General features: G+C 43.7%; 1 protein-coding gene across 1 annotated transcript in view; it reads left to right on the top strand.

Annotated features, from left to right (window-relative positions):
• Positions 1-26,644, top strand: part of shank3a (SH3 and multiple ankyrin repeat domains 3a) — a gene marked incomplete at both ends in the record, with an annotated part of 322,930 nt that overhangs the window by 272,733 nt on the left and 23,553 nt on the right. The window contains 4 exons of the mRNA XM_079500504.1: positions 195-270; positions 8,545-8,627; positions 14,135-14,259; positions 15,373-15,508. Of these exons, the coding sequence (XP_079356630.1) occupies positions 195-270; positions 8,545-8,627; positions 14,135-14,259; positions 15,373-15,508 (420 nt within the window). The remainder of the gene's footprint in view (positions 1-194; positions 271-8,544; positions 8,628-14,134; positions 14,260-15,372; positions 15,509-26,644) is intronic.

Genomic DNA, 26,644 nt, shown 5'->3' with positions numbered 1-26,644 from the left:
AAAAGTAGGCGTGTTACGTACTGTACAACAGCATATGGGCCAGTTGACAATGTATAAGCCATTTTGCAATGAGGATAATTAGACTGACAGACAGTAATTTGGTTGTGGAGTTAAAACTGCTTAGAAGTTGTTAAAGATCTTTGTTTGATACAGTACATGTGCAAGGCATTCATCAGTGTCCTCTTGTTCCACAGAGACTCGAGAGGACCGCACCAAGAGACTGTTCAGACACTACACTGTGGGATCCTACGACAACTTCACCTCATACAGGTAACAGCCCACACACATACAGCCACATACAGGTATCAGCCCACGGCCAACAGCCCACACATACAGTACAGCCACATACAGGTAACAGCCCACACATACAGCCACATACAGGTAACAGCCCACAGCCAACAGCCCACACATACAGTACAGCCACATACAGGTAACAGCCCACACATACAGCCACATACAGGTAACAGCCCACACATACAGCCACATACAGGTAACAGCCCACACATACAGCCACATACAGGTAACAGCCCACACATACAGCCACATACAGGTAACAGCCCACACATACAGTACAGCCACATACAGGTAACAGCCCACACATACAGTACAGCCACATACAGGTAACAGCCCACACATACAGTACAGCCACATACAGGTAACAGCCCACACATACAGCCACATACAGGTAACAGCCCACACATACAGCCACATACAGGTAACAGCCCACACATACAGTACAGCCACATACAGGTAACAGCCCACACATACAGTACAGCCACATACAGGTAACAGCCCACACATACAGCCACATACAGGTAACAGCCCACACATACAGCCACATACAGGTAACAGCCCACACATACAGTACAGCCACATACAGGTAACAGCCCACACATACAGCCACATACAGGTAACAGCCCACACATACAGCCACATACAGGTAACAGCCCACACATACAGCCACATACAGGTAACAGCCCACACATACAGTACAGCCACATACAGGTAACAGCCCACACATACAGCCACATACAGGTAACAGCCCACACATACAGTACAGCCACATACAGGTAACAGCCCACAGCCAACAGCCCACACATACAGTACGGCCACATACAGGTAACAGCCCACACATACAGTACAGCCACATACAGGTAACAGCCCACACATACAGTACAGCCACATACAGGTAACAGCCCACTGCTAACAGCCCACACATACAGTACAGCCACATACAGGTAACAGCCCACTGCTAACAGGCCACACATACAGTACAGCCACATACAGGTAACAGCCCACACATACAGTACAGTACAGCCACATACAGGTAACAGCCCACTGCTAACAGGCCACACATACAGTACAGCCACATACAGGTAACAGCCCACACATACAGTACAGCCACATACAGGTAACAGCCCACACATACAGTACAGCCACATACAGGTAACAGCCCACACATACAGTACAGCCACATACAGGTAACAGCCCACACATACAGGTACAGTAACAGCCCACACATACAGCCATATCTGTCAAACACATTTACCGCATACAGGTCGTGCAATTGTTGGGAATCTCTCATACTATTCTAGTCTAGTCTGGTATGCAGATACTACACAGAAAGCATCCCTTTTTTTGTCAGTGGTGGAAAAAGTAGGCTACTCAATTGTTTTACTTTGAGTAAAAGTATCAATACTGCAAAGTAGAACTACTCTGTTACAAGTAAAGGTCCGGAAATCAAAATGTACTTAAAAGTACCAAAAGTAGAAAGTACTCACTATGCAGAATGTCCCATTTCAGGTTTTCAAAAATATTGTAGAAATAACCAACCTACACACTCACAACATCGTTGTGGCCATTTTCAGTGAAGAGATTTGGGCCCTCATTTATCAACCGTGCGTACGCCAAAATATGGGTGTACGCCGAAATTACCGCAATTTTCGGCATTTACCATTTGCGCCAACGTTTGAATTTGAACTTGAGCCAAGACAAAACTCACGTCTGGTCGGGAGCTGTCGTACGCTTTGTCCTCACCTGTTTTTCTGTCGTAGAACAGCGGAGCAGCATTGTTTGACCAGCTGAGAGGCTGTCACAGGCATCTAAACATATGTATTCACTCCTAAAATGTTTATATAAAACTGTATAGGTATATATGGGCTAAATACATATAAGATGTGTCTTTGTGTCATATGAAATTAGTAGGAGATTTCCAACTTTACAAGTAATTAAAATCGCGCAATTAAAAACAATGTTGCAAGTTAGATGCTTAAGCCATTTAAACAGTGTTTTGCATGAGCGCATGCATGCGAGGATTTGGGCTGTCTGTGCTGAAATATTTCAATGACGGGACGTTGGAGAGTACTTTAGGCTAGTGCAGTGCTGCAGCTGCGGAGAGTCCCAACGTGGGTAGCCTACTGTAGCCTATAATCTACAGCAGGACGATGTCTTTCTGGAGTTACGGTATGTGCAATCTCCTCCTCGTTTAATAAACCCGACGCGTCGCTCGAATGCCAAATGTACCGTGCCAGCGCACGTGGGAACCGCATCGGAGATAGGTAGGCTACCCAGCCAGCCCACCACCACCAGTGCCCAGCCACTGCAGCGACTGCGAGGCAATCTAAATAGTCTGTCGAACGTGCGGTGCATGGTCAGTTGGTCACGGTCACGGACGGACCACAGTGATAGAGAGAGACAGACAGACAGGACAGGAGGAGCACCTATGCAAAACAGCAGCGTGTGTGTGCCTATTTGTTATTTAATTCATGGTTCACAGGTTCAGGTTTTCGTTCACTAATATATCTTGTTGTATATTAAATTAAAAAGACTTTAATAATTTAATATACAACTAACAACACACAGTGACAGTTGCTTGCAAATTGCGATATGTGCGTGCGTGCGTGCGGGGGGGTGAGGCAGGCAGCAAGGCAAGCGAAGCGAGAGGAGAAACAGACAGGGTAGGCCTTTATACAGCTTTATTTAATTCATGCAGGTTTATTTATTTAAGATACAACAAGTTGCAAGTTGCCTTAGTTGCGTGTGCGTGCGTCTGTGTATGAGAGAGGGGGCAGCGAGGGAACCTTTTTTTCCCCCTGTAACCATGGTTTCCAGGTCGTATTGCAGTTGTTCATGTCGCAAAAACGAGGGCGAGGCTTGATTTCATAGGGCGTGCCAGATTGATTTCAGCCGTCACATTTATCACTGCTAGGAATGAAATTAGGAAGAAACAGCTGTCTGCGATCACTTTGTAAATGCCGACCCGACGTGGGTGTACTACGAATCCTACACTCGAATTTGGGGCAGATTTTACACTCGATTGATAAATGAGGGCCCTTGGTGTAGACAGGGAAATATGAGAAGATCTGGTATAGATCCCTGGGGGACATTCTGTATATGAGAAGATCTGGTATAGATCCCTGGGGGACATTCTGTATATGAGAAGATCTGGTATAGATCCCTGGGGGACATTCTGAAGATCTGGTATAGATCCCTGGGGGACATTCTGAAGATCTGGTATAGATCCCTGGGGGACATTCTGAAGATCTGGTATAGATCCCTGGGGGACATTCTGTATGGTTTTAAGTGTATCCACTGAGATACACTTAAAATTTGAATGGACAATGTCCACAAATACAGTAGGTGTATCCAGTACATATATGCATGCGTACACACACACACACACACACACACACACACACACACACACACACACACACACACACACACACACACACACACACACACACACACACACACACACACACACACACACGTATGGCTGCATGTACAGTACAGTATGTTCTCGTGCGTGTTACAGTAACATGAACTTCCAGGTTATCTTCCCTAATCTTCTGACTTCAACCCGTTTTCATCTCTCTCACACTCTCTATGTTTCCCCCGCCTCTCCCTTCCTCTCACACTGACATTTCGTACATGGAGAGGGTGAGTGCTCCCTCTCCTCTATAGTTCCGATGGGATCGCAGGGAGCGGGGTGTGGGGGTGGGGGGTGGTGTGTGTGCGTGGGGGGGGGGGGGGGGGGTGGGGGGTACTGAAGCAACTTGTGGTTTGTGTTGTGATGCAAATTCTCTCTAAATGCCAGCGTGTGTCGGTCTGAAATGCAGAGCTGTACCAAGCCTTCACATTGTTTCCACCCACTTAAATGCCAGGTTGATGTATTGGAGACTTTAGTCTGATTAAATGTCACTTCTATAGCATGTTTTGTTATATTAAATGTTTTAATCAACATTTTAATTTGTTTTGGGGTGGTTGTTTTTTTGGTTTGTTTGTTTTAGATTTTTTCCCTCCCATAATTTAGTTATTGCCAATTCTCTGTAATATAATGCTAACATGCACAAACTGCCCCGGGAAAGTAAGTGATGCAATGTTAAAATACCAATGGTTGTGGTATATAACAAATTACACAATGAACACAGTAAGTAGTAAATGTATTGTGTAAGATGTCCATGTAATTGACAAGTGGAGGATCCATTGGGCTGTTATGGTCATGTGTACAATTGTACATACGGTGCAAGGCGTTCACTTAGAGAAGAATAAAGTCCTTCTTAAGACAGACGCTGGCAAGGCAAGCACGTGCAGATTTAGCTCTTGTACTACGAGAGTCATTTTACTGTCAGCTGCATAACTGTATTATTATGGTATAATTAAATCATATTTTGTACTGTAGTCAGTGTAACTGGAATTTGGCACACCACACAATCAACTTCCGCAGTCTGCAACTGAAACATCTGTTGCAGAACACATTCTGATATCTAACAAAAACAACGACAGTTCCTTTTACAGTTAATCGACATTGGAAACAATCATAAATATATTTGGTTGTGGCCATGCATGAGGCTTCTGCATATATGGTTAATTAAAATTCTCAGAAAAGGGACAGATATGTGAACTGGATACAAGATGAATTCAATTTCAACTCCTTCGTAGAATATATTAGACACCATCTACGCTGCAGAGGATGGGTTGGATTGACGCTGGCCCTATGGGTGGAGGGAGGTGTCCAGAGACGTGCTGGCCATTGGGAAATTCGGGACAACTCCCGAACGGCCGGTCCAGTCCAGGCCGGTCTGGGCCAGCGTTTTTTTTAATTTTTATTAATAAAATAGAGAGAGGGCCTCCGAAACTCCACTTCCCGGGCTGAATTATGGGCCCACCACGTCCCTGGAGGTGTCACGACAGGGACGGTACTCTAGTACAGTGGTTCTTCTTTTCAGACCGTGACCCCCACAAAATATTCATGTTTGAAATGGGGACCCCCCAAAATAATCATATTTGTCATCTGGGTGGGTCCCGACCCACAGGTTGAGAACACATGCTCTGAAGCTGCCCAAAACTTCAGGACATTTGGTCTGCTATACATTTGGCAGTGGAAAGGATATCAGGTTTGGATATCCCTTTTTCTCCCAGTCGGTTTATTTTGGATAACCCCGCTATGTTGAGTGGCGTATATCACCCTTCATCTGATTCAAAGTACTCAAAGTTACGGAGGAGGCTCTTGGTTAAAGAAAGAAAAGGCACTTTCTTGGTGATCGTGCATATATGCGCCGAGCGTGTGTACATGCCGTATCACTCCACAGGGGGGCATTTTGCCCACCCCGCATTTTGTTTGTACAGTGGTTTTCAAACGGGGTGCATACTTAGTTTAGACTAGTCATTGGTTAGACATGGGTTAAGGTTTAGGTGTGCTGCCCTGTGGGAGGTTAGGTTTAGGGTGAGGGTTTGAGATAGGTTGTAGTTGTAGGACTAATGACTGGTCTAACCAATGACTAGTCTAAACCAAAAACTGTCTAAACTAAGTACTGCACCCTTTCAAACGGGTCCATTTTGTTCCATTTGTACACTGTCAGAGTTACTGTTGTAATGGAGTTACACACCCGTAGGGGGGCATTTGGAACCCACTCAAGGACACTTTGAGACCCCACTGGTGTAGCAGAGGGTTTCCATTGGTGTAGCAGAGGGTTTCCACTGGTGTAGCAGAGGGTTTCCACTGGTGTAGCAGAGGGTTTCCACTGGTGTAGCAGAGGGTTTCCACTGGTGTAGCAGAGGGTTTCCACTGGTGTAGCAGAGGGTTTCCACATGCACAATAGCAGCACCCTGACTTTGACCAGAATGGAACAGAGCCTTATGTTGCGTTCACACGAGGCATATGCAAAGATACAAAGATCACAATGTGTCGCTTTGTATAATCTGTTGCTCATACAGTGATGTGTGTCTGGGGCGTGGCGGCCGGCGAGGGAGATTGAAAAACAACAACAATCCAGCATGCCCTTTTGGACCTAGGCATTTTTATATACATTGGAAACAATGGAAACGGACTAGAAGAAGATGCCACACGTTCTTGTCAGCCAGAACGGGGTGTTTTTTTTGCTTGATTGATTGATTGATAGATTGAAATATTTATTAACAGTTTGCAGAATTACAGTACATTTCAAGCACAACTGCAGTTGTAGCTTCGTTAGCTTTGCATCTGGAAGTTGAACCCAGCTCAGCTTCAATTTGTAGCGTTGTGTCTTTTGCCTCAGCTACAAACGTCGGATTTGTTTCGTAGCGTCACGTCGCCGGCTTCCATTGACAATAAATGGTAGACTGTATCTTTGCATCTGCTTGTGTGAACACACCATTAGTATCATCGATAACACCTGTGAAGGAAGAGACCCGGAAGTAGGATGAGTTCTTTATTTTATGTGCATATAGAGCCTATTGCGTTCGTCTGCATGGCGTTCTTGTCATTCCAGCTGTCTAATCAGGGACCGTTTAGTGACGGGATGGGAAGCCTGGCATGGGAAACTGTAGTCGTGTATCTAACAGGATAGAAAACATCCAGTGCCACATGTCCCACAGGACCATCATGGTTGCAGACCTCTATATTCTAACTACAGAATCCTGTTGTCCAAGGGCGCAGCTTGTAACTGGCCAGGACTCTCCTGTGGCGTGACCAGTGCATTCACGTGGCTTTGTCTCCAGGCTGTGTGCTGTGTTTAACCCATTTAGACCTGAGAACTGATTCTACAAATGTCTTCTAAATCTTGACAGTTTTCTGAAACTGTGTTTCTATATCAGTGGTGCTCAAACTATTTCATGTCAAGGACCCCCAAAATTATATGTAGTTCGCCGCCGACCCCCACCTGAAAATATGTTGTTCCAGGAGCCCCCAGAAGCAAATATTTGAATTAAAAACTTATATAAGAACATATATTCAAAGATTTGCACACATTTTCACGATTAAAAAAAAATAGCTGATCTACAAGCTTGTAGCGCTATGAGCTTGTAGATCGGCAATTTTCAACAGCTAAAGTTTTAAATAATGGTTAAAGTGGTTCAAAGTTATTATCTCATAATTCCCTGCATGCAAAAAAAGGCTGCAGTAACTCAGCTGCTGCTGCTGCTCTGATCAGATGAAAACAGTGGATTTTCCCTGCCAGGCTGCCACCACTATAGCTCTAATTGCTATTGGTCCACCTTTCTCTGCACTGTGTAGGACAGTACCCCTTATAGTACCTTATCCAGCCCTTCTCTCTCAATGAGGGATTAGTCGGAAGATTGATTCACTCTTAACTTTTTATCCAGGTAGATATAGGCCTATTTCTGTCTGTCTGTCTGTCTGTCTGTCTGTCTGTCTGTCTGTCTGTCTGTCTGTCTGTCTGTCTGTCTGTCTCTCTGTCTGTCTCTCTGTCTCTCTGTCTCTCTGTCTCTCTCTCAGCCTGGGCACACTTTAGATTCCATGCGCGGACAGAAGAAGCTGTGTTTTGCGTTATTTCCGTGGTGGATGGAAAAGAAGCTCCACCCACGCGGCAGGTTGCCGCTGGGGCAAGCTTTTCCGGGAATCTGGCCGACGCGGCAACCTACCGCGTGGGTGGAGCTTCTTTTCCATCCACCAGCTGTCTAAAAACCCGGAAAAGACGTCGGGAGTCAGCTTCCTTTGGCCGCGCATGGAATCTTAGATGTGCCCATAGCCTGTGCCACACACGCCTGGGGCAACCTGAGCTGTGTGAGGCTTTGTACACACATATCAGACGAACATGCTCTGTGCTGTCCGTGTTTCATGGCCGCCTCAATGCTTTTCCAATGGAAGTCACGTGGTTTGACCAAACAGTTGTGTGTGATGTGGGGAGGGGGGGCAATCAAACACAAGTGTTTGGTCAAACAGAGTTCCATTGGAAACGCATTTGGGCGGCCATGAAACACAGGCAGAGCACAGCACAGTTGTTCTTTATGTGTGTACGAAGCCTTAGGCTGCTGTGCTTTTAACTTGATAGGGTCATCAGAAATGGAGACACAGGTGTGTGTGTGTGTGTGTGTGTGTGTGTGTGCGTGCGTGCGTGCGTGCGTGCGTGCGTGCGTGCGTGCGTGCGTGCGTGCGTGCGTGCGTGCGTGCGTGCGTGCGTGCGTGCGTGCGTTTCTCTCTCTCTAGGGTCCATCCATCATTTAAATCTGTCTGTTTGAGGATGGTGCTGGACTCATGCCTGTGCTCTCTCTCTCTCTCTCTCTCTCTCTCTCTCTCTGTCTCTCTCTCTCTCTCGTTCACAGTGATTACATCATAGAGGAGAAGGAAGCTGTTTTACAAAAGAAAGAGAATGAGGGTTTTGGCTTCGTCCTGCGGGGAGCCAAAGGTATAGGATATGCACGCACACACACACACACACACACACACACACGCGCACACACACACACACACACACACACACACACACACACACACACACACACACACACACACACACACACACACACACACACACACACACACACACACACACACACACACACACACACAGGCCTACGATAGCCCAGAGCACTCAGCAGCTCTCCAGAGCTGGCATCAAAGAATTTGATTTTGAACATGTGTTTGCGTGTCACACTGCCTTGTTGATCTGACACACACTGCATGCCTGTCTCTCTCTGTTGTCTGTGCGTGTGTCAAAAACACCTCGCTTACACACACTCACATGACCCTTGGCGTGCGTGCGTGCGTGGGTGCGTGCGTGCGTGCGTGCGTGCGTGCGTGCGTGCGTGTGTGCGTGCGTGCGTGCGTGCGTGCGTGCGTGCATGCGTGCATCCGTGCATCCGTGCATGTGCGGGTGTGTATATGCATGTGTGTCTAGCCCCTGTGGTGGCGTCATCCATGGCTGTGCTGTCAGTGAGCTGTCCCATCTGCTCGCCACACATGGCGTTTAGGAGAGACGCGCTCACTCGCTTGCTTTGTTTCTCCTCTCTCTCTCCCTCTCCTTCCATCTCTCTCCCTTGCGTTCCAGCACTGCTTTTCTGTCTCTGTCTTTTTCATTGGTGTCTTTATGTGTAGCTGTTACTAATGTGTGCACTCCATTTCTTTTAAGGCTACTCCCATTTTTCTTTTTTTTTCCTTTGGGGGGATGTTCAGCTCCCTGAGTGGGCAGGTTACTATGGCAACCCCAACCCCTCACAGGCACCTTGCCGGGATTCTAACTGCACTTTACCACTCCATCACTGGACCCCCCTTTCCACACACACACGCACGCACGCACGCACGCACGCACGCACGCACACACACGCACGCACGCACGCACGCACGCACGCACGCACGCACGCAAACACACACACACACACACACACACACACACACACACACACACACACACACACACACACACACACACACACACACACGGTGATAAAGCACAAACCAATAACTCCATATACTACATACATAAGTGTGTGTCCTGTCCACACATATGTGACCACATTTGACCGAGAGCCTGCCATCGCGCAAATTCCAGCTTTTCACCAGAGGAGAAAAACCTTTTTTTAATGAGTTAATAGCACAGGCAGACTCTACACATACTATAGAGCATGTCTGAAATAAGTGTCAGAGCTTAAATCGACATGTAAATATGAAATAAATGCTTAAACATGTAGCTAGGTGTAATGTTAGAGTCCACAGAAGTGAACCTTTCAAGCCTGTTTTCTCAACTCGCTGTTTTCACACACACACACACACACACACACACACACACACACACACACACACACACACACACACACACACACACACACACACACACACACACACACACACACACACACACACACACACACAGCGAATGCATTTCACTTAGTGGCCCTTTGCAGTCTCTCATATGTCAGTGGTTTAGTTGGCTGCATTCCAAGATTAAATGGAGTTTGGAGTAGCACACTTACTTAACATTAACATTGAGCGTGGGTGTGAGCAAGTAAGCAACAGGGCATGTGAGAATTTGTGATCATGTAAGGTGCAAATCTCATTTAGATGCAGCAGGTGACACATTAAACCAAGCTGTACGGCAGAGATGATCAGTATTTGAAATACATACAATTTGAAATACTTTTTGGTATATAACACACATTGTAAATGTGCATTTTCTGTATTTCAAATACTGCCCATCTCTGCTGTACGGTACAGAATCACTTCACTATTATGCAACATGTCACACCCACATCTTTATGTGCACTTTATTATCATCCTGCGCTTTAGATTTAAGGTTTAAGTCCACAAGAACAATGTTGAGTCAAAAAATAAATGGAAGAACAATCCTCGTGCTTTGAAACTGTTTAATTTGTATGTAGACAAGAGCACATCTTCAGCACAATATCATTATTGTGTGTCCAATGCGTCCTAACGCGTCGCAATGCGGCATGTTAAAGGGTGCTTGTTGATCGCCGATTTTCACTACTACCTTAAACACTTAAACATCTAAAAAAAATCACACCCGTGTGAACTGAGTGGTGTATTATAGCCTGTCTGACGTAATGAAATCATGTCTGACGTAATGAAATCACACCCGGGTGAACAGGGTGAACATAGCAACCATGCTCATTTTTTCTGCACTAACAAAGCCAGTTGTAGGAAATCACACCCGGGGGAACAGGGTGAACATAGCAACCATGCTCATTTTTTATGCACTAACAAAGCCAGTTGTAGGAGTGGTTTACACCACTCAAAAATGTAAAAAGCAAATATAGCTGCAAACAGTTATAAGGCAGGGTCAAGCCCAAATAGATAAAATCTATACACATTACACAATAAGCTATATATGTAATACAGAGAGGCGTGATGTCATCCAAAGACGTCACACTATCGTCTTCCAAATTAGACGTTTCTGCCTTTGAAGGTTTTTCTTTCTCCACAACAGGAAAGAATATAGAATAATTAAACATAAAGGCTTTCTATACATTAAATAACGAACGATTTTGGGTTTGTAGCTGTTCTTGGGTTTGTGATGTGTCCTCGACATGGCATGCTACTTGCTGAAAGCTGGAATCAGGTTCCGTGTTCCGGGCTATTGTCGTTCACTGATTGGAGACTGGAGATGACGTGAGCTTTTTTTGTTATGCTGATTGGCTGAAGAGGTAGTCTGTCAATGCTGTACTCTAGCCCAGGTGCTGGACAAATGGCAGTACAGGAGAAAGAAATATAGTCCGCAACACGAGTGGTTACCAAGGCCACGAAATTCTTTGACTTTTTTACGTCCGAAAAAGTGGATCGAGCAAATCATAAAATGTAGTCTTTTTGTTGGGAGGTCAGAGGTCTTTTGACAAATTACTGTGAGCTTCAATTCCTGAGGGATTCTCACAGCCCTCTACCATATTGCCGAATTTCGTGAAAAACGACAGCACAGAACTTCCAAAACTGCTAAAAATGGCAGCACCAGTATGGAAACAATAAGGGGTCTCTCTACTCTACGCCCTTCGGGCTTCACCCCTAATAAAGGGATATTTATTTACTTGTGACCCATAAAAATGAGTCCCCAACCCCCAAATGGGCTGGGCTCAACAGCACTGTGTTAGAGCAGGGCCGTCCAGCTTGCAGCCAGGATTGGACCCTTTCTGCATGTGGCCTATCAGGGCCATCATGTCATAAAGAATAATATTCATCATCATTTATTATGTATCTGTAGGACAGCTGCTCTCAGGCTGACGATCGCTCACCGCTATCTCTCCTGGCAGTTTGTTGTAGGTACTTATGAAACAATAGATGGTCGTTAACGCTGCTCATCAAGCCTCCACTCTGCTCAGCGCCTCAACGAGGTGCTTAATCTCAATGCTAAACATGCAAGGCCGCCCATAGCCTTCTTATGGAACACTTTCAAATTAAATTAGGCATGTTGGAAATGAATTTCTTCCCACACATTTCCCCTCTTTGCAGTTAGTGCATGTCGCTCATGGCAATCATTGCATGACACATCTATACTGTTCAAGGACTATATCCATTATGGCTGAAAAGTGAGTTTGATATGATATGATATAGTAATTTGTCTTGCGACCAGGGCAGGAATTTCACGGCGGCCACGGCGGCCATGGCCGTCGTTGCCCCTCTCTTTGGCCGTGTGCCCCTCGAAAAAGTATATGCCCATACGGCCACAGTGGCCGTGGTGCCCCGACCGGCGCCCACAGAAGTTCATTTTACCGTTTATCGCAATTTTCCAGTCATTACGGTAACCAATGTTCCCCTCACGTCCCGCGCAGAACAAATTTGTGTTGTAGTTGTGTTGCCATTTGCAAAGTGGTTTGATTATTTTGCGGTACTTTGCCTTAATAACTACCCCCGCTGCCGCTGGTCGCCATGACGCGCGCATACACACACACACACACACACACACACACACCCGCACGCCTCCTCCTCCGCGCCACACATACACGCACTGACAGAGTAAACAGAGGGCATTTAGCCCACACGCTGCCTACTAGTGTAGCTAATCTAGCTATCCGGTCAAACTGCAACTATCACTCAAAACAAAACAATGTTTCCTACAGTTGCGACAGTGTGGCGGTCCTACGTCACATGTATTAACGTTGGTCGGACATGGTCCAGCTGATTTCCTTTTGTCTAATGCGAAACAGCGTGGCTGTCCATACAAGGAGGAGATCTACCGAATCTATCTAGCCCACCAAAACAAACATAAATGTACTTTTGCGTCGCATTATGGATAGCGACAGAAAGACACCATGGATATAATTAAACAATTGTTCCCCTGTGCACAGCACACACTGTCTCCAGGTAAGAACAAAAAACTGATTTGAAGCTGCACTTTCACTTTGTGTTGACTTACTGCAGAGTCCTCAGTCCTGCAGCGGTGCAGCCCCACAATGGAGAAATTATCTTATCTGTCACTAACCTCTCTACAATGCCATGTTATTCAATATATTAGTTTAGCACAAAATATAGGCTTTTCTAAACCAAGCCCTTATTCAAAAGTTATGTAGGCTGTCATTGTATTTTATGTGAATTAACTCAGTTTAACCCAATGATCCTCAGCCATTTAAATTTCAAGGACCCCCAAATTAAATTTATATTAATTAGCCTAGGGTGACAGCCTGACAGGGTCCTAGGCCATTTCATTATGATTTTCATCTCTGGACTGGGTCCCCAAAACATGTTTACAATATTTTACAACAGTAGCTACTTATATTTTGTTATTTAAAGCTGTGATTATTTATTTAAGAAGCACTGTTCTGAACCAATGTTCATCGGAAAATCATTTTTTAATTGATGGCCTTCATGCCCTGGCACTTGGCCTTGTGCCCTTAAAAAGTTGACCACACTAAAGGCCAAGTGGCCTTGCCCCTAAAAGGATGAAATTCCAGGCCTGCTTGCGACCCAGCGGCCTTGTATGCAACACATACACACATTTGATATAACACAAAACAGAAAATAAAATACAATTACATACATAGAAACATAAGGGCAAAGAGCAATGTCCACAGCTCAGTCTAGTCCTGGCCAAAACCCTGATTAAGCCTCAAGTTGACTGATGGACAAAAGACCTCTTCAGTCTGAACTTATTGTATGCTGGAACACCATAATATTATCTCCTTCGTGAAGGAAGCAACCTATACTCTCCATAGCAAACATGGCTAGTATTAGAGGTGATATACCTTGCCAACCTTAGGATGCTGTTATCGTACGTAGATGTATAGAGTCTCTGAAGTGGTTGTCCAACAATCTTTGAACAAATGTTCAGTTGTTGCAGCAATTGTGACTTTAAGGCTACAGTATGTCAGTTTGTCACTCGACACCAGTCTCTCTGACTGATTCTGTGCATCATAGCTTAGTTTTCATTTAGTTTCCATTTAGTTCCCTCATGTCTTTTTGTGTCTCCCGTAGCTGAGACGCCCATCGAAGAGTTCACACCCACGCCGGCATTCCCCGCCCTACAGTACCTGGAGTCTGTTGATGTGGAGGGAGTGGCCTGGAGGGCCAGCCTGAGAACCGGAGACTTCCTCATTGAGGTAAACTCAAGCCCCCAGAGCGGCTGGCCAACATTGAAGCCGCCGAGCCCACTGGTCAAAGCTGGAACTGCAGGCGGGCCGTTTTTTTAGCACGAGTAAACCCTACACAGTTGTTGTTTTACACCCCCAACTGTGTAGGGTTTACTCGTGCTAAGCACTTCCGGGTGCTCTTAAGCACTTCCGGGTGCTCTTAAGCACTTCCGGGTGCTTCAAAACGCTACTGAGCAACTTCCATTGAAATGAATAGCTGAGGCTGCGGGGCTGTCGCTCCTGCTCCACTCTCTAGTTTATATATAACTCTATGGGTAAACTTAGCACTGGCTGTGAAATGACTGGAGACAACTGAAATGAAGAGAGGAGAAGCAAGCACTCAGTTGAGTAGTTCACAGTATAAGAATATCGAGTGCACGGTTCTGGTAGGAATAGTCTATAGAAAGGAATGCCAGCACTCACTTTTTATCCATTTAGGATTCTTTGTTCATTAAAGGTTCACCCCCAGCAGCAGCAACTAATGGATTTTGGCCACTGTAGGCCTTCCCACCCCTTTTCCCCCTCACTGTATATGTTTCTTTTCCCTTTTTACCTCCTTAATGATGAATTCCTGTTCTGTTCTTTGACTATATAGTCTAGAAGTGTCTATTTGTACGTCTCTAAATGTTTTGATGAATTGAACAAGGTGGACCCTCTTGTAAACAAGTGTAATGCTTAATTGGGTCGTCCACTCACAGTTAACAGTCTTTGTATTGAGTTTGTGCTTGAAATGTACTGTAATTCTGCAAACTGTTAATAAATATTTCAATCAATCAATCAATTCCTCAGTGTAAATGCTGATAACGCTGAGGAAGGCCTACAACTGAAATGAGCCATGCATGCCTCGCTATACTGTATCCCTCCTCTTAACAGAGCATACGAAAACGATGATGATGATGGTGTGTGTGTGTGTGTGTGTGTGTGTGTGTGTGTGTGTGTGCGTGCGTGCGTGCGTGCGTGCGTGCGTGCGTGCGTGCGTGCGTGCGTGCGTGCGTGCGTGCGTGCGTGCGTGCGTGCGTGCGTGCGTGCGTGCGTGCGTGCGTGCGTGCGTGCGTGCGTGCGCATGTGTTTATGCTCCCTCAGGTGAATGGGGTGAATGTGGTGAAGGTTGGCCACAAGCAGGTGGTGTCTCTGATCCGACAGGGGGGGAACCATCTTCTGATGAAAGTGGTGTCCGTCACACGCAAACCTGAGTCGGAGGAGGTTGTCCGCAAGAAAGGTAAGGACCAGAAGAACCCACAAGGGCATATTAAGAATACCCTCTTATAAGGCTATCAGGAGGTAGAGCAGGTCATCCAACTAATGGCATTTTCTAAATCATATTTTTGGGAAACACATTCCTTTTTTTATATATTTTTTTATCCCAGTGTCAATTATCTAATGTAATCCTGGCCTCTACACTCCCTCTGCCAACCTGGGGAGAGCAATGGACTGACCTCATGCTTCCTTCAATGCATGAGGAGTCCAAGCCGCTCCTTTTCACCTTACACCTTTTCACCTGCCAGTTTCGCCGGTTGGATGAAGTGCGTGGAAGGAACACGTTATTCCGACCGGCGCCTGACTTGAAGGATATTCCGATTCTTCCACCACTACCAAAGCAGACACAGTGATGGTGCAATATATCATGTTACTCTATGTGCTAGCACTTGTTTCTGCACAGATTGATTGCACAGAATGAAGCCTATGGCAACAGCATGTTGCCATCAAGGCTCAGCACTTGTTCAACAGCTTGATGCAGCTGATCCATATAGTCTAGTGGAAAGGCTTTTGATAAACACTGTAGCCTGTAGGTAATGCTTGCCTGGCCACAGCAACAGTGTGAACAGACTGTAGTTAGGGTGGTGAGTGTGCTTGATGTTGGATATAGACCTTTTTTGATCCTGCTGGGGAAATGGGCTTTATGCACACAGAATAACTCTTCCTACTTCCGGGCCCCTTCCCTACTTCCTTCACAGGTGTTATCAATGATACTAATTAAGGCTCTGTTACATTCCATGTACTCAAACTTTTTTAATTTCAAATTCCGCCATAACTCTGAGTTACAGAACCGTACAGGGCCCATTCAATTTGAGACCCACTGGTGTAGCAGAGTGTTTGCACAGTGTGTGCCCAATAGCAGCACCCTGACTCTGTGGAACAGAGCCTTCATTAGTTGTCATCAGTAACACCTGTGAAGGAAGTGGAGATTTTCTTTCCAAAATGGCACATGTGCAATGTGCATAGAGCCCATTCAGTCGCCAGAGGCAGCATAGCAATTAAAGTACAAATACAGTGTATTCCAGGGGTCAGCAGGCCCTCCTGCACATGGTCGCTTTGTGTCAAGCTTGGCTGGACTATTGTGTTGAATTTGTAGTCCACAAAAAGCATTCTCGCACGGCTGTTCCTCCACACAGCTGTTGGAAGAGCCATGGCAATTGCATTGTAGGTGGATTTGTATGGATGATATTCAATTTCAATGGGTTCAGTCAGTGTGGCTGGCAAATGTAGACCCTCACCAATCTCTCAAAGCATTTACTGACATTTGGGGTGATGGCGATATTATAGGTCTCCAGTCTTTTCAGGCATCTTACATTGGAGTGCTTTGAGATAGGCACAATGGTGGACATTGTGCCTAGGCCTGTGGGCACCACAGTCTGAGAGAGGGATGTGTGTAGTCCTCACATTCTCTGAGGATGTGGCCTGGCCATCCTACAGTTGACCCATTTGAAGGCTCTGTGCACGGCGAGCATGGTTCCTTCAGCAGGTTGGGTAAATGGTGACGTAGAGGGTGCGCTGTGACTGACAGCCTAAACCTAATACTAACCCTAACCTTAACCTCAGTAAAACTATACCTAAACCTAACCCTAACCTTAAACTTAACCTCAGTAAAACTATACCTAAACCCTAACCTTAACCTCAGTAAAACTATACCTAAACCCTAACCCTAACCTTAACCTCAGTAAAACTATACCTAAACCCTAACCCTAACCTTAACCTCAGTAAAACTATACCTAAACCCTAACCCTAACCTTAACCTCAGTAAAACTATACCTAAACCCTAACCCTAACCTTAACCTCAGTAAAACTATACATAAACCCTAACCCTAACCTAACTAAACGCAGTGGCTGGGGGCGTTTCCAAGAACCCGGAAAAACGACGAACGATGGAAAAAAATAATAATATATAAATATAAATATAAATATTGTTTTTTTGAACAATGTCATCAATACACTTTCTGATAAATCCAGAGACTCTTGTCTGAGAACCTGGTGACATTATGCCGAAACATATCATCCAGTTCACGTGATCGAAGCAGTCCCGTAGCAGGATTTTTTTAACGATTTGTGTGTTTCCTGTTGTCATGGTGACCACTACCACATTTTCCCTCCGCTGTAAATCCGTGCGGTTACCATGTCAACTGTAGCCCGTCCACACTCAGCTCCCACACAGCCCTAGTTGGCAACTTCCCTGGCTACAACTGTGTCAATGTGGATTCAGTTTGGCAATATTTTGGTCATATTCAAAGGTGGAACCTTTCCAAGGGAATAGTTTGGGCGCATGGCCACCGGTATTTGAACCCATTTAGGACTGAGGCCAGATTCTACAAAATGTCTTCTAAATCCTGACATCCATCAATCCTGAAATAAAACTGTTTCTATGTCAGTGGTGCTCAAACAATTTCATGTCAAGAACCCCAAAATTAGCTGTAATTGGCCGCCGACCCCCATCTCAAAATATGTTGTTCCAGGGATCCCCCCAGAAGCAAATATTTGAGTTAAAAACTCAAATATTGTTTGTTTGGAAAGAATATATAGTCTACTCTTTACTTTACTTTACTTCATTTGTTTATTTAGTCGGGACAGTGTATATTGATGAACATTAAAAATGCAGTGTAAATATACCAGATTTAGCAAAACATGCTAATTGTCTCCACCAGGCCGAAGGCATGGGGAGAGAGTATGTTTTGCACTCCGTCCGTCAGTCCGTCAGTCCGTGTGTCCGTGTGTCCGTCTGTGAACAGCTAATCTCTGGCACCGTTAACCCGGTCGATGCCAGATTTTGCACACACACTCCCTGGGTGCCAACGATGAACCTCTGCACCAAATTTTCCAGAACGGCCTGTTATAGCGCCACCAGGAGGCCGACTTTGGAAAAACTTTTTTTTTTTATATTACTCCAGATTCTGTCCAAAAATCCCGCAAATCGTTACACACTATCTCTATAGTCATGTGCTCAAGACGGATCTGTTCGATATTTCATATTCCATTCTAATTGGCTAACATTGGCTTTCAAAGTTTGCAGGATTGGCCCTTTTGAAACAAAAAGCCTCAAATCATGAACGCAGCGTGCAATTTACGTGAATTCTTTCACAGACTTTCCTACTAGGCTGAGGAATATATCCCACCCATTTCACATTGGCCTGTTATAGCGCCACCAACAGGTGGATTTTTGCAAAACACATTTTTGGAACAAAATGCCTCAAATCATCCAATTGCCATCAATGGTGTAATAACCCGAGGGGCACTTTTTCTAGTTTCCATCTGCAGTCCCCAGACATCAAACATCAAACAATACAAACAGGACTGACATACAGGACATAGCATAGTAAGCATACAAATACCTAGTACATTTCAAACGTAATAAGACTAGTAAGAATACAAAATTTGATTTGATCTTTATTTATCTTGAACATAAAAAGTACAAATAACAGTACATCAACACAATATCAATCACATAATTTTTTTTGTTTTTGTTCAAGAAGGGACAGAGAGAAGCAATGCTTATATTGTCCGGCCCCCTTCTTACCTTTACATATATTGTAAAACAATATATTATAATACAAAACAATGTATATAATAATGATAATAAAAAATAATAAAACCATTTTATTACATACAGTAATTGTAAATCCATTGTATTGAATGTAATAATTTAACTAAGTAATAATCTATAGTAAAGAATACAAAGACATCACAGAGTAAAACTAATCCTAGTCAATCAGCTGTTCATAATTTTGCAGGAGTGACTGCTTATAGCAGTGCTTGAACTGTTTAATATTTTTACACAGTTTAATGTCTATATCAAGATTATTCCAGAGTGTAACACCATATATTGAAGTGCACTTTTTAAGAAAAAAGAAAAGATTAAACTATTATTAGGGTAGGTTTACTCTATTTTGGATTAAGCATCATACATGATCACAAGTTATTTTTTAACCATCGTTTCAATTTAAAAACTGTGAAAGTGGGGATCTCCCTCAGTGTGAGAGGGAGCTCATTCCAGTATTGACAACCTTTTATGGACAGTACATTTTGACTGAAGGTAGACTTTCTGCCATAGACCTCACAGTCACCCCTGGATGCAGACCTGGGGCTCCATCTTGCGCCACCCCTTACCCCTTATCCCTAAACGTATTTGCCATTTTTTACTATTTTAAAACATTTAAAAATTGTTCAACTAGCCAATCTACATCAACACGTTGTTAGCTTGTAGATCGGCTATTTATACTATTTTTAAATGTTTTAAAATAGTAAAAAATTAAAGGCAATTGGCACTTAACCAGATGTGGACCTTGTGCATTTGTGAGGCTAGTTGTTATTACGTCAACACTCTAGTCAAAGATTTGTACATATTTTCACGGTTTTGCAAAAATAGCAGATCTACAAGCTCATAGCGCTGCACTCGGTGCCGCACTATGAGCTTGTAGATCTTCTATTTTTCAACAGCTAAAGTTTAAAATAATGGTCAAAGTGGGTAATGCTAAAGCGACATGCGTTCCTGTCCTAAATGGGTTAACCCTTGAATTGGTCATATTCACATATTCACTTCAGTCATATCAAACCTGACATGACATCATGTAGTCCTTGTTGGCTCAGATGGTGTAGTTGTTTGTATATTATTAGTGTGGTTGCCTATGGGCAACCATACTATTGTCCCCCTTACCTTTTCTTTTCATCTTTCTTTTCATCTTTATTATTCTGTATAAACTTTATTTTGGCACGCTACTCCTCCCACAGTTTTTGCCAAACATACTCGAGCCATATGTCAAATTGACCGGCTTCATCGGGAATCGTGTGCCTGTTCCCCATTCACTTGAATGGGAAAATGGGAAAACTCACATTCAACTATTTGTTTCTCTGAGACCGTAAGGGCTGTAGTTACAACACTTGGAGGGGAGGTTCATAATAATTATGAAAATTAATTAACATATAATTATATTGGTCGGCCTCATGGTGGCGCTATAACAGCCCACTTTACGTTTTGCATTATAACTCTTGCACGGTAGGTCGTAAAATCTAAATTATTTTTTCCCTGGATTCCTTGAGTCATGACGCATCTTCCCATATAGGCCACGCCCATTTGCGTCAGGATAGATTTTCCGCCATTTTGAATTTTCTTCAAAACACACTTTTGGATCCTCCAGCTACATATTTTGGCCAAATCTCACAAGAATCGGTAAACATGATCTCCGGACCTATCCGATTAAAACAGCAAAGTCAGAATTTTGATAGTCCATATCGTTCGTCCGTAATCAGCTTCCAAAGTTAGTGGGAGGGGCCTATTTTACAAAAGACGGCACAAATCACGAACGGAATGTCCAATCCATCCCAAATTTTAATCAAATGTCGAGGGTGGCTTAATAAACACCGAGCCAAAAGCCGTTTGTTGCAAAAACATGATTTTGGGGGGGAAAACCCTCCCAATTACTTACACATGATCACAAGGGTGACTTTACATTGTAATTGGCTAGCAAAATTACCGGGAGGGGCCTATATTAGCGAGTGAGACAACCAGACTTTGCAATTTCCCAGAATTGCTTCTTTCTAGTTGTATATTAGTGCACAAAAAGTTATGTTGAGAATCATAGGGCGGCTGTGGCTCAGGAGGTAGAGCAGGTCGTCCAATGATCCCTGGGTCGGCGGCTGGAATCTCGGCTCCTTCTGTCCACATGTCGAAGTGTTCTTGAGCAAGACATTGAAACCTACATTGCCTCCAATGAGTTGGTCGGTGTGAGCTTGCCACCATTGGTGTGTGAATGTGAGAAGTGAGGACGCCGGCATCGACTGTTCGCCGCTTCACCTCCCAATGTATATGAACCATTGTAAAGCGCTTTGAGCACTTGGAAAAGCGCTATAAAAATGCAATTCATTATAAAAATGCAATTCATTATCATCATCTGCACATGTGATGGAAGAAATGCCCTGCATTCCTATTAAGAGGGATGCAGTCAAATTAACTGTAGCTGAGATAGATGAGTGGTCTGTACATTGATTGCCAATTGTCATTACATGAGGATTATGGTATGCTTTTAAGATTATGTAATTATCTTTGTTATTCACTTACATCAAAAGGGGGTGCCACAAATGCTACAAATGTGCGTGTGTGTTGTTAAGGAAATTATAAGGTCCCATCATTGGCAATCAGCAGAGGCGAAGGCACGACACAAGGAGTCCGGCATATCGTCAATTCGTCTTTATTCATCGTTCCGATCATCTCAGTACAGCAGAATGGTTTAACAGTCCAACAGCACTCTCCCACAGCTCTCCCCATCAATGACATACAACCCCCTTTTATTGTCAAGCAAGCCCCAGTATACAGGAAATAGATAGTCAACAACAGGTGGTACAACATCTCCGTTTATGGTCGGAGTTAAGCGAGCAGGAAACATCCTATTCCAAGTGATCTAAGATGAGAGCACTATTAGTAAGTGGGCATGGGACCTCCAGCTGTCATTAGTGACAGCTCCTGCCAGGAAGCCATCGTTGCTATTCTGATTGGTGACCAATACCCACGAATAGGTAATAGTAACAGCTGTCAGATTGACAGCTGTTGGTTGGTTGTTTGGGAGAGGAGGTTAAGGTGTAATGGGCAGGAAACAAACTTATTCTAATCTGTTCTATTGCGAGGACAACACACTATGACACCTTAACTGACAGACAGGAAACTACTCTAAATGGGATATTTACACAAATACATGTATGACTCCAGCTTGTCGACAGTAACTTGGAGATGACAGCTGTCAGATTGACAGCTGCATGAATTAGACTGAGCACATTGGTGAAGGAAGGGACTTAATGGAATAGATCAATACACAATAATGTATATTATATGTATCGATCTATTTGGCATTCTAATAATTCCATTACAATTCCATCGCTTTCCATTTGGAAATGTGATCATATCAATTTCCATGGCCCAGGCGATGTTTAGAATGACAAATATTGATGATTAAAACTGTATGGCTAGATTCATGTTTGATGACAGTGGTCAGATAAAGAAGGTTTCGCTATTAAGAAATTTAAAAATTACTGGACACATCTAGAATCAAGAAAAAACACATCTATAGTTAAATTAGGAGATAGTGAACACATCTAGTTAAATTTAGGAAGATAGGCACATCTAGAATCAAGAAAAAACACATCTATAGTTAAATTAGGAGATAGTGAACACATCTAGTTAAATTTAGGAAGATAGGCACATCTAGAATCAAGAAAAAACACATCTATAGTTAAATTAGAAGATAGGCACATCTAGAAGATCTTGTAGATCTGCTAATTTTCGAAAAGGTAGTTATTCTTTGCTCCGTTTCCAATACTATTTGTTGGTAAAGTGTAATTCCACACTACACGTACCTATAATAGTTTAGTTAAGAACAAAATTAACTGAAATGATTAAACTTACAATTAGGGTAGGATTTACATTCAAATGGAAAGAATTAAAATGGATTCTATTAGGATAGAATGTAAACACTTCAACAATAAAATAATTGAATATGGCCACTGTTAGTTCACTTCTCAGGCTGTTTTCACACCCGAAAATAAATAAATAAATAAACTGACCGTGACCAAATCCTGTAGTTTAGGCTCTCTGCTACTTTTAACTCAGTCACCCACAAACACACAAATACCTTTCCTCCCCCCCCCCCATTCTGCCAGCTGGACAGAGAAAGAGAGAGAAAGGAAGGCTGTCAATCAGACATTTGTTTTTTCCAATATCGAATTAATTCAAATTAAACTGTTGCTAATGTGAACAAGGTGAGGTTTTCTCTGTCTAAATATTATCTCCATTCGTTCAACATTTTCTGTATTATATTACTTAAGTTAGCGTTAAATAAATATTGACGAGGGACTGTCACCAGCTCGGAGTATTTACCATACACTTTCAAATATTGACGAGGGACTGTCACCAGCTCGGAGTATTTAAGAGAAAGGAACTATTTAACTTTCGTAAGCTCACTAGATTCGATTTTTTTGCAGATCCTAGTGCTACCTAGTAAATACCAGAATAATTGACAGGAGATAAAATAATATTAGACGTTTAACCTTGTTAAACCATCATAAATGATTGATTTCACACTATTGATTTTAACACCTTGAAACACTCACTTTTGAATAATTACTTAGATCCATATTAATGTATTTGCAAAACTATAAATGTATTCCTTTTAACTAACCCACACATAGGCTGTACCAATGACCCCTCCCCCTCTTGCCATTTTGGGGACGGGGTGTTAAATGAGGAGTTCCTTTAGTACAGTATATGTGCGTGGAAATGAATTCCAATATCTTATCATCCTATTTTAGGATTTTCTAACATTGTTGTTCTTGCCTACACTTTTACAAATTTTAGATTGGAGTCTAGTTAGATTAAAATTTAGATTAGATTTTTAGTAGTTTATCAAAACTTTTGTAGTTCACTACTTGCACATGTAAGACTAAATAGATTAAATCACATAGGGTAAATTACAAACTAAAGATCTAGTTATTTTCAATTGTATTTACCAATTATAAACTAAAGATCTAGTTATTTTCAATTGTATTTACCCTTTCGTAGTTTGTTTTCTTTAGCCAAAATTGATTTGCTGGCCCGTCGTTGCTGTGCGGCGTAATACAGCAGCATGGTTCAGTGGACACCAACGTTTCATATGACCTGTCTGGCCACAGTAATAGCACAAGTCCTCTCCCATGTGGCATGCGTGGTTTAGTTGCCGTCTTCTTCTGTCCTTCCTTTCCTGGAGTACAGCATCAACCCTGGCTCGGGTTTGTACTTGTCCTCTCACTGGTCGGCTGTGGTATGGTCCTGGGTTGCCAGGCTGGTTACGCCAGGCTTCCCACGGCGGTGGGTGTTGTCTTGGTCTTGGGGTAGGCTCGCTGATGTGGTCTAGCTGGAAGCCGCTCAGTTGATTGGTCATTTTGGAAGGGACTTAATGGAATAGATCAATACACAATAATGTATATTATATGTATCGATCTATTTGGCATTCTAATAATTCCATTACAGTGTGCGTGAGCGTGCGTGTGTGTGTGCATGCGTGCGTGCGTTCGTGTGTGCGTGCATGCGTGCGTGCGTGCGTGCGTGCGTGCATGCGTGCCACAAATGTGCGTGTGTGTGTGCGTGTGCGTGAGCGTGCGTGCATGTGTGTGTGCGTTCGTGTGTGCATGCGTGCGTGCGTGCGTGCGTGCGTGCGTGCGTGCGTGCGTGCGTGCGTGCGTGCCTGCGTGCCTGCGTGCCTGCGTGCGTGCGTGCGTACCTGCGTGCGTACCTGCATGTGTACCTGCATGTGTACCTGCCCACAGTGGCTGTGGTGATACAGAGACTGTGATAAATGAGTTGACCTAATTCCATGGGGACAGACTGCTGTAGACCCTGTGTAGGGCTAATGACCGCTTGTAATTTCTCTCTGCACCCCTCTCTCTCTCTCTCTCTCTCCCTCTCCCTCGTTCTCTCTCTCTCTCTCCCTCTCACAGACGCACTTTCTTTCTCTACTCTTAAGCCTCTCTTATTAGACCTGGCTCAGTGGAGGCATGCTCAGACAATAGGTTCCTATAGCTGTTTTAATTGTTGCCTCTCCTTGACAATACATGAAACTTTACAGACCTTCACATTGTGGAAACCTACTCAGCTTTAGAATGACATTTATTGATGTATGTATGTATGTATGTATGTATGTATTTGGTTAAAATGGGTAAGGTTTTAAAAAAGGCAAAAGCATGCTCTGTTGCACTGGCCTAAAAGTGGGTCCTCTAAAACTGCTTCAACTTCTGAGAATGTGTGTTTGGTTCATTAGCCACCAGATGGCATACCTTATAAGTATGTATGTATGTCTGTATGTCTGTATGTATTTAAAAGGGGGGCTTTTTTGTAAAATCCCAGCCTACAATACCTTCATATATTTAAAATCCAATGTAAGGTTACCAGTGAAGGGCAACCTGCCTATTCACTGGGGACTATGCAAGGCAGAGGCGTCCACCCCCCTGAGTCCAAGTTAGACTAGACCGCATACCTAAACCATGGTCCGAAACCATCCTCTAAAACACAATGGTAAAATGGATATACTTGGTATTTGTATGTATGTATGTATGTATGTATGTATGTATGTATGTATGTATGTATGTATGTATGTATGTATGTATGTATGTATGTATGTAATTATGTATTATTTATGTATTATTTATGTATTTATTAAACCTTTATTTAGATTGTGAATAAAGACAGGAAAATATAGAGAGGGCCTAGAGGAATGACACTGACAGCAAATGGTCTGGCCGGCTGGGACTGCATGGTCAAGGCATTTTGTGTCCGTGGTATGTGCCCTGATCACGTGGTTATCAGGTTGCCCTGGCCCTGGGGTGTTGTACAGAAGGTTATCAGGTTGCCCTGGCCCTGGGGTTTTGGTATACTGTACAGAAGGATATCAGGTTGCCCTGGCCCTGGGGTTTTGGTATACTGTACAGAAGGATATCAGGTTGCCCTGGCCCTGGGGTTTTGGTATACTGTACAGAAGGATATCAGGTTGCCCTGGCCCTGGGGTTTTGGTATACTGTACAGAAGGATATCAGGTTGCCCTGGCCCTGGGGTTTTGGTATACTGTACAGAAGTTCAGAAGTACAGTCCATTTCCTGTGCTGTGGTCGTCTGCTGCTCATTGTCCATTTGTTTCTGCCTCCATATCGGAGCGCGTGACAAAATTGTGTTCGACATGTTGGAACTTGGAGAGGCTGATTAACCCATTCAGGACAGGAACCCCTTTTGGTGTTTTAAGCATTATGTTATACTTTAGCTATTGAAAAATAGCAGATCTACAAGCGCATGGCACCGAGTGCAGCGCTACAAGCTTGTAGATCTGCTATTTTAGAAAAATTGTGAAAATGTGGCGCAAATCTTTCTTTCAGAGCGAACGTTTTTAACTCACATTTTTACTTCTGGGGGGTCCCTGGAAAAACATATTTTCAGATGGGGGTCCACGGCTAAATACGGATAATTCTGGGGGTCCTTGATATGAAAAAGGTTGAGCACCACTGACATAGAAACTTATGTTTACCCGAAAACCTTTAGGATTCAGAAGCCTTTTAAAAATAAATCGGCCTCAGGTCTA

Source organism: Electrona antarctica (genome assembly GCF_951216825.1).
Source record: "Electrona antarctica genome assembly, chromosome: 5".
NCBI lineage: Eukaryota > Metazoa > Chordata > Actinopteri > Myctophiformes > Myctophidae > Electrona > Electrona antarctica.
Note: the sequence above shows the minus strand (reverse complement) of the source record. Positions and strands in the feature narration are given on the sequence as shown.